Source organism: Somniosus microcephalus, chromosome 9 (genome assembly GCF_052327205.1).
Source record: "Somniosus microcephalus isolate GS21.2 chromosome 9, FLI_Smic_1.0, whole genome shotgun sequence".
Classification (NCBI taxonomy): Eukaryota; Metazoa; Chordata; class Chondrichthyes; order Squaliformes; family Somniosidae; genus Somniosus; species Somniosus microcephalus.
Genome location: NC_140995.1, coordinates 125,993,076 through 126,002,256, shown reverse-complemented (window position 1 = coordinate 126,002,256; position 9,181 = coordinate 125,993,076). Strand labels below are relative to the sequence as shown.

General features: G+C 40.7%; 1 protein-coding gene across 2 annotated transcripts; it reads left to right on the top strand.

Moving 5' to 3' along the window:
- Positions 1-591: 591 nt before the first annotated feature.
- Positions 592-8,091, top strand: tmem200a (transmembrane protein 200A). 2 transcript variants are annotated; one of them, XM_085997141.1, is made up of 3 exons: positions 592-837; positions 1,113-1,533; positions 6,489-8,091. In XM_085997141.1, the coding sequence occupies exon 3, from the start codon at positions 6,504-6,506 to the stop codon at positions 7,962-7,964; it is 1,461 nt and encodes a 486-aa protein (XP_085853267.1). In that variant the 5' UTR covers positions 592-837; positions 1,113-1,533; positions 6,489-6,503; the 3' UTR covers positions 7,965-8,091. The 2 variants fall into 2 exon arrangements, with proteins under 2 accessions (XP_085853267.1, XP_085853268.1); XM_085997142.1 differs by having other exon boundaries at positions 1,032-1,533.
- The last annotated feature ends 1,090 nt before the right edge of the window (positions 8,092-9,181 follow it).

Below are 9,181 nucleotides of genomic sequence, written 5' to 3'. Positions count from 1 at the left end.
ATGTCTGCATTGTCCCTCTCTTTTGTGAAAACAGACGCAAAGTATTCATTAAGAACTATACCCATGTCTTCCGCCTCCACACACAGGTTACCCTTATGGTTCCTAATAGGCCTTACTCTTAATTTAGTTATCCTCTTGCTCTTAATGTATTTATAAAACATCTTTGGGTTTTCCTTGATTTTACTTGCCAATATTTTTTCATGCCCTCTCTTTGCTTTCCTAATTTCCTTTTTAATTTCACCCCTGCACTTTCTATACTCCTCGAGGGTTTCTGCAGTATTGAGCCCTTGGTATCTGTCATAAGCTTCCTTTTTTTTCTTTATCCTACCCTGTATGCCCCAAATATAATAAATTGTTACTTTACTAGGGCGAGGTCTCCTGTGTCAATGAGAACTCGGAATTATAACAGCCAGGCTGTGTCCTTGGAGCATTGGACTACATGGACTGAACACTATCCAGTGAATTCACATTCAGGGCATGGAATCCACACCTTGTCCAAATCTCACAGAGGGAGGTTTCAAGCATTGAGGTGGATAAAGGGGAGATGCTCTAACAACGCAAATGAGACGCAGGAAATCTAACTGACCAATGAACGCCTATCCGGGATGAAAGATGCTATAGGTATAGGGAAATGAAGATTGAGTGATCCATAGACAGAAAGAGGCTCCCAGCTCCAATGTGCGTCACATTCCTTGTAAGGGAAATATCACGTGGTGGCAAAAAGTCCCAGTTTTCTTTGCTCTCTGATACCTCCAACCTCAGCTTTCAGTCTTAGCAAGATCTTATCCAGGAACCCAAAGGAGATAACATTCCTGGGGGGAAACTCAGGCTGATCAAGTAAGTAGCACATGATAATTATCACAGAAAGCACATTTACAAGAAATCCTTACCCTTTGTTTAAGAGTTCACCATTTGAAAATAACTTGCAGTTCGAAGTACAATAGGTAATTTAGTAATTGTCAGAGTTTTACATTTTTTTCTCGCTTTGCAGACCCGAAATGAGATAAAGTTAACTTTTTGTCCTCTTTTAGGCGGTCCTGTGGGCTGAGAGCCGTACTGTGAGCACAGGGCAGTGCCTGTATGATACATTTCATTCTATCTACTCCCTGCAGGCTGTGTATGGGCAAACTCGGATCTGGTCGCTCCTTTGTGAAAGCGGCTCGAAAGCGCTGACCGCTTTCTCCACCCGGGGTACCGCTGCAGGCACAAGCCGAGTCCTACCCCGACATGAAGCCAAACGAAGGGAGTCAGACCTGTTTCAAAACGCGAGATCCGTCCAGTTAAAGGAACCCACCCGCGTCTCCAGCCCGTCTGAGAAATGTAACGCCAAATCTGAGAGAAAGTTTAAAAAAATGACGAAGCTGGTACTCTGAGGAGCTCGATATTTCATCCTGGTGAAAAGATTCTATTTAGCATTAAAATAGGATTGCGCTCCGGTGAACGGGTTCCTTCCTCCAGCTTCGATCTGTTGAAACCAAGGCGACGCCACACAGACAGTATTTACATACTCGAGGAGCTCGCTCTTCCATCCAGGTGAGAGTTTCACATTTAAAATGAAGTCAGTAAACAAAGCGTCTCTTCGGTATTTCTCTTTCTGCCAGAGAAACAGGCTATTTAGCGTGCACTGTATAATAAACTAACTGCGAAAACAGACTGTCATCGGATGTACTGTGAAGTGTAAATGAGATAGAAATGTGAATGTGTTCTCTGTCAATTCCGTGGCTCTTTGGAGAGTAATTGCTGAAATCGCGGCTGTTAAATGTGAGCTGGCTTCCCAAAGCTTGTGAATGGGAAGGGTATCAAACTGCAAAAGGGGACTCCGATTTGGTACTCGTTGCAAATGTAAATAACAAACTATGACTTAAACTAGCGATCAGAAGAAATGAGAGGACCTCCATATAGTTTGCGAGGTGCTCTGACCTAAATAGTGACACACACAAAAATCTCGGGATTTGAAGCCCTTTATGCTTGAGGCTGCACCTGAACAGCGAGCCTACCTTTTGTGAGCCAGCACCGCTTCTCCCCGATTGTTACAACAATTGGAACAGGACGGAATTACACTGAAAGGATCGATAGCCTTTTATCAAATTGGCTCGTTTTTTTTAAAGGGACATACACAGCCCCGGTAGACAATGAACATGGAAGTGCGGAGCACAATTGGAAGGGCAGGAATTGAGCTTTAGTGGGGCTGTCTCAATTCTGATATTGTTGGTGCTATAAAGATGTATTTGTTATCGACTATATTTCGTTTAGCGTTTAAATCACCGAGATTTTTTTTTCAGAATCGATCTTTTAATTTCAGGTCAGTTTTGCAGATTATAAATCAATGAATACTCTCTGATTATAGATGAAGTGAACAAGGTTAATGGAATCCAATCGGAAAAAGGAAACATTGGGCAATAATGATAGAAAGTAAAACATCTCTCGATTCTTATTTACCTGTATTACTAATTAACTCAATCCAAATGCAATATAACCCTGTAAAAACTCAAAATGATCGATAGTGCAGCTATAAAAAGAACATCATTTGAAATGAAAGAATGTAACTAAGACTAGGCCTAAAATGAGTTACATTAGCAGAGAGTGATGGTTGGTTAGCACCTCAGTCAAAGTCACAGGCAGTAGAATGTTCTAACAACGCATTAAGTTTCAACCACTAACATCACGGACTATAATCTGTAGGCTATTTTTTAAACTAAGAACCATTACTGGAAACTAATAGTAAGTATGCAAATAGCTAATACAGTCTCTTCCAGTTTATTCCATTTCAATCAGTTCCATATCCATGTGGACTTTCTCTCACCCTATTTAATGCTACTCTGAAGTATCATCTACACCCATTGCTGGGGAGAAATGCCCAGTTAATGGCTATCTCTATGGGCACTGTTAACATCACTCCTTTGTCAATCCACATGGTGGTGCAAGAGAAGACGCCACTGATAACTTCTTTCCCACAGTGACTGCAATGCAATTGGCAACATTTTCACTCTAGGCAAAGCATACAGTAAAGTCAGTTGTGTTTGTGTTTGATGTATGGCTACTTATCAACCACGCCGTCTTCTAGTGCATCTCTTCCGCTGTCCAGCTGAGTAGGACTGCCCTTCCCTGGTTGTCCTCCTACCTATCCAGTCACAGCCAGAGAATCTCCTGCAATGGCTTGTCTTTGCACCCCCCACACGGTTACCTCTGGAATCCGCTGAGGATCTGTCTTTGATCCCTTCCTATTTCTCACCTACATGCTGCCCCTCAGAGACATCATCCGAAGGCATGACATCAGGTTCTACATGTATGCTGATGACACACAGCTCTACCTCACCACCACCTCTCTCATCACCACCTCTCTCATCCCTTCCACTGCTTCTGCGTTATCAGCCTGCTTGTACAACATCCAATTTTGGATGAGCCCCAATTTCCACCAATTAAACATTGTGAAGACTGAAGCCATCGTCTTTGGCCCGGAGCCACAAACCCCATACACTCGTCACCAATTCTGTCCTCCTACCACTGCCACTGTCTCAGGCTGAACCAAACTGCTGGCTTCCAGTCCATTAATGTCTCAAATTTAAAATTCTCATCCTTATGTTTAAATTCCTCCATGGCCTTGCCCTCCCTAAACTTCTCTGCCTCTCCTCCTTTAAGATCCTCTTTAAAACCAATCTCTTTTAGTCAAGCTTTTAGTCACCCTCTTAATATCTCCTTCATTGGCTCGGTGTAAATTTTTGTGTGATTATGCTCCTGTGAAGCACCTTTGGACATTTTCCTCTGTTAAAGGCACAATATTAATGCAAGTTGTTGTTAAAAATCATATGCTGTAGCATTGTAGTTACTGAATCACCACAATAGTTAATGCAGTTTTTAACATTTGCCCAAATAGACTGGCATTCTTAATCTGGACAGGAATCCATACAAGCTTGGAATTGTGAGATTGGACCTTCTAGGTTAAATTTAGGCTTTGTTTCTTTTTGAAAAGTGGTCTAACAGACTGTACATGTTAAAAATGTATGTTCCACATTTAGTTTAGCTTATAGTCTGAGACTTCCATTCCCAGCTCCAGGACATCTGTTTATTCCTTCCACACAAAGTAAAGATCACACTAATATATTTGCACAGTGTGATCTGTTATCAGATACTTCAGTCAATTAAGTTTACTTTATTGCAATTGTGTTGTTTCTCTTTTTCCAGTGTTCTGCTCTTAGTGGTTTACAGGTTAAAAGTATTTTGTTTTTTTGGCCAGTGATTATAATTTTCTAATGATCTAGAATCAGTGTCTAACAAAATAGACTGCCATGAGAAGGCTTATGAAAACCTTCCCCACAGCACATGACATATATTTATGTTATTGCGGTCATTATTATGTGCTGGGTTCATAATTTGTACTTATTTAAGCAGTTTATAGCAGCAAGTGATTTTGGAGCAGAGCAATCTAATATTTGCACTACTGAAGTGTAAGGTAAAGAAAGCAGTGCAATGCTGGCATGTCTAACATTTTATTTCCACTCATACTCCTATATAGAATTTGTAGTACTCAAGGTGAAGGATGATAGTACAGGAGATAGAAGCAGATTATTTCTAGTAGTTGAGGAGTCATAGAGTTATACAGCACAGAAAGAGGCCCTTCGGCCATCAAAGCCATCAAACCTTGTCTATTCTAATCCCATTTTCCAGCACTTGGTCCGTAGCCTTGTATGCTGTGGCATTTCAAGTGCTCATCTAAATGCTTCTTGAATGTTGTGAGGGTTCCTGCCTCTACCACCCTTTCAGGCAGTGAGTTCCAGATTCCAACCACCCTCTGGGTGAAAACGTTTTTCCTCAAATCGCCTCTAAACCTCCTGCCCCTCACCTTGAAACTATGCCCCCTGGTTATTGACCCCTCTACTAAGGGGAAAAGTTATTTTCCATCTACCCTATCTATGTCCCTCATAATTTTGTACACCTCAATCAGGCCCCCCCTCAGCCTTCTCTGCTCTAAGGAGTCAAAAATGAGGAGCCATAGATAAAAGATTAAATGTAAGAGATTTAGAACTGAAAGCAAAAGAAACGTCTTTACCCCGAGAGTTGTGAGTTCTGTGGAATTCACTTTCAGAGACAATGATTGAGGCAGAAACTGTTTCAACATTCAAGATTAGATTGGATAGGTGGATGAAGGAAAAGGGGTAGAAGGGATATGGGAACAGGGTGGGCAAATATGATTAGAACTATTTGCACTTGTGGAGGGTAAACACCGACGCAGACTGGTTGGACTGAATGGTCTGTTTCTGTGCTGTAACTTCTTCGTACTTCAATGAAAGTGGAATACTTTTCAACTTTGCATCCACTGACAGTATGAAGAACTCGAGTATAGCACCAGACAAATGCAATGTCTGCTGAAGTTACTATGACAGTATGCCCGAATCCCAGCCTCAGGAACTCCTCTGCTCCTGCATTATCAGGACCGTTTCCAGCATTCTCTAAATTTAAAGTGAGATTGCTAAATTATTACCAATATATAACTGTTTACACATCCCTTACATTACAAGTTCCACCAGTTGTATACTGCACCATTATTCACTGTGATCTGCATTCAACAATTTGTAAATCATTTCTCATTCCTAAAAGCTGTTGGAAAGAAGAAATTCCCAGCTGATATCTCAGGAATGGATCTGAAAAAGAAAGAAAGACTTGCATTTATATAGCACCTTTCACACCTCCAACAGTGCAGCACTCCTTCTGTACTCCACTGGAGTGTCAGCGTAGATTTTTGTGCTCAACTCTCTGGAGTAGGACTTGAACCTACAACCTTCTGACTGAGAGGCAAGTGTGCTACCAACTGAGCCATGGCTGAAGCCAGTCCTTCTTTATATGAACTTCAATTACTAATCCGCAGTTAATGATCAATTTTAACTATTTAATATCCAAAGAACTTCACATTTTTAATTATTTTTCCCTCTTCCCATCCTGTTGCTTCTCTGTGCCACCCACATTCATGGCCAAGAAGGCAGCGAGATAGTCGACCACTGAGCCCCTGAAAACTCTGCTTAATAATCAGACACGTTTTAAAGAACATTTTTCTGATTTCATTAGAAATGCCTAACAGAAGAAATCTTCACAAGTCGGTACACAGTGACCAGAGAAATGCTTAACCTTGTGTGGAATTCACAGGCGCAAACTTTCATCATGCCAGTTTATGGCCCAGTTTTTTGTTGCCTTTGTGCTTCCCATAATAAGTTTTAATTGTAATTATTATGTTATTGATAAGGTTAAAACAACTTAGTGTAAAGGGGGAAGTAAGGATTTAGTGATATCAATGTGCAATTCGTTGTTAAGAGTAAATTTGAAACAATATGAATCTCATGTAATTAATTGATGTTCCTCATTTTAATACTTGCTCAATAGGCCAATGTTTCTCTGAGTTATTGTATGTGGTTATTTGGAGAATGGCACTTGTACACATTGACAAAAGTTCAGCTGCATCATTCTGAAATTGCATTATCCTATTCTTTACATTCAAGGAAGAAGACGGCACTATGATAGCAACAGGGGGTGTAATAACAGGGCTGGCAGCCCTGAAGAGACAGGACTCCGCTAGATCACAGCACCTTCATCCTCCTCCATCCTCTGCTCCAGGGAAAAGGAGACCCAAACGTAAGCCCAACGCCGATGTCGTTGTAGTAAGAGGCAAAATCAAACTTTATTCTCCTTCAGGATTTTTCCTTTTTCTCGGAATTTTAATTTTGATGGTTGGGATCGCAATGGCAGTTCTTGGTTACTGGCCACAGGAGGCAGATAAGAAACATCCTGTAGCTTCCAAATCCGGAATTCCAGATAATGGGTCTCATGTAATAACAGACCATGCTGGAGTATTAGTGGAGTTTTTTGAACAGCACTTACACTCTGATAAAATGAAAATGATTGGCCCTTTCACCATGGGGATTGGGATATTTATATTTATTTGTGCTAATGCAATACTACATGAAAATAGGGACAAAGAAACAAAAGTGATACATATGCAAGATATTTATTCCACTGTCATTGATATCCATAGCCAAAGAATTAAAGAACAAAGACATATGAATGGGGCTTGGATTGGCCATTCTGGAGATTCTGATGTCAAATGTTATGACAACCAGTGTGCTGCTAAGCTGGCTGCTAATGTGTTATTGTCATTTTCTGGGTCATCTAATGCTGGAATCACTCCACAGAAATGGAACTCTTATGAGGAAGAGGATGGACTACCTAAGGAAGTTAATACACTCTTAAACCCCAAACCCCCAACACCATTAGGCTCCATCTATAGGCTACAGACAGAATCTCAAAGAGAGAAAAGTAGCTATCCTAAAAAGTGTGAGACAAAGTCTATTGTTTCATCATCTATCAATGCTTTCACACTCCCTGTTATTAAACTTAACAACTGTGTGATTGATGAGCCTGAACTTGATAATATCACAGAGGATTCTGACCTCAGTAAAGGTAGGGCTAGACACACATCTATGACTTCTTTAACAGTGCCGTCAACTGATATTAATGACTCCTATAAGCCACCTAATCCACGTTTGTTAAGAAGCAACACCACTGTAACAGATGGAAACCAACCCAATGCATCTTCTGGTGCATCCATGGGAATATTTCTATCGCCAGGTTTTCCCAAGAAAGAGTTTGGATCAAACACTTCCCTTCACATGTTGTCCTGTCATTCAAAGTCTTTGGACTTGGAGAGAGGTCCCTCAACACTCACGGTTCAAGCAGAGCAAAGAAAGCACCCAAGCTGGCCAAGGCTTGACCGTAGTAACAGCAAGGGTTACGTGAAACTGGAAAATAAAGAAGATCCAATGGACACGCTACCTGTACCACAGGCTACTGTAAAAGGCAGTTATACAAATAAAGAGAAATTACTTATGATCTCAAGATCTCACAATAATCTAAGTTTTGAAAACAGTGAGTTTTTAGATAATAAGTTAAGGCGTGGAGCTTCGGAAACGAGGTTTTGAAGAAGCATTGCTTTCTACCATGTGTTGAAATTTTAAGGCACTTTCAAGAAATGTATTTATGTGAGAAGTGCATGTCTGTTTTAAAGAGATGTTATTTTCAGTACAAATTAAAGATTGAATATTTGTAGATTGTGATCTTAACTGGCATCTTTGCATCAATGGGATTTTTTTCCTGCTGGTTTGGAGTGTCGCAGACATATTTCATGCTGTGTTTGTCAGTTCTGCATTAACCAGCTGCTCAGGTATTGACTGAGTTGAAATCTCAGTCCAGACAGACGATAACAACACCAGAACAGCATTTACTTTTAATTTATCCCTCAATCCCTGATGGAAAGACAGAATTTCTAAGTTTAAAGTGCAAGTGGTATTAAACCTACAATAAGGAAGTATTATTCGAATTTTAATGTAAATGAAAATTGATTGGATTGGGATGTGGGTGGTCATACTTCTGGTACAAAGTTTGAGTCTGTATATTGGACGGCAATTCGCCAGATATTTTGCTATTAACTCCATATTAATGTCCTTAATATACATTTTGCTATTTTTGGAACAAAATAAAATGTGCATATCATATGAATTTTGTTCTACATGTTTCTATTTTATTAATCATCAGCAATCATTTGGACATATGATGGTAGAAAACTCTGCTGGTGAAATGCTTTTGCCAGCAGAAGCTGAGCCAGTGGAGGGTGGAAAATGATGAATTACAGAACTCACCAGCTCCTTCCGTTTGACATGGTACACAAGGTTCCCGACCTGGATGCCCACCAGCTGTGCTCTCACTTGCACAGAATGTATGAGAACTTTTATTGGGCAGCACAATTTTATTCAATTCCGGGCATAATAAAGTAGCCATGGTTCCCCTGTTTTCCTGTCTGATATGAAGCTCACCTATTTAAAATGGGCATTATAGGTCAGCAATATACACTGCTATATTTTTGCTGCCATTCCATTGCAAATACATGCCTTTAATGCTCTTCCATCACAGGATCACGAGAAGAACAAAAGGTGCTATGCCAAGGAAGGTGTCACCAGTGCCAGACTACCTGCACTTGTCACTATGCCTTCAACCCTAGCTACAGGCCCAGGCACAGCTACCTGGCAATAATAGAGAAGACCGGCTTCTACAAGCTGAAGTTGATCAGGGAGACAGTTGCAGAGCTGTGTCGCCTGCTGAAAGGAAGTCTGTTGCCAAGCCCCCATCATGTTCATAGCAC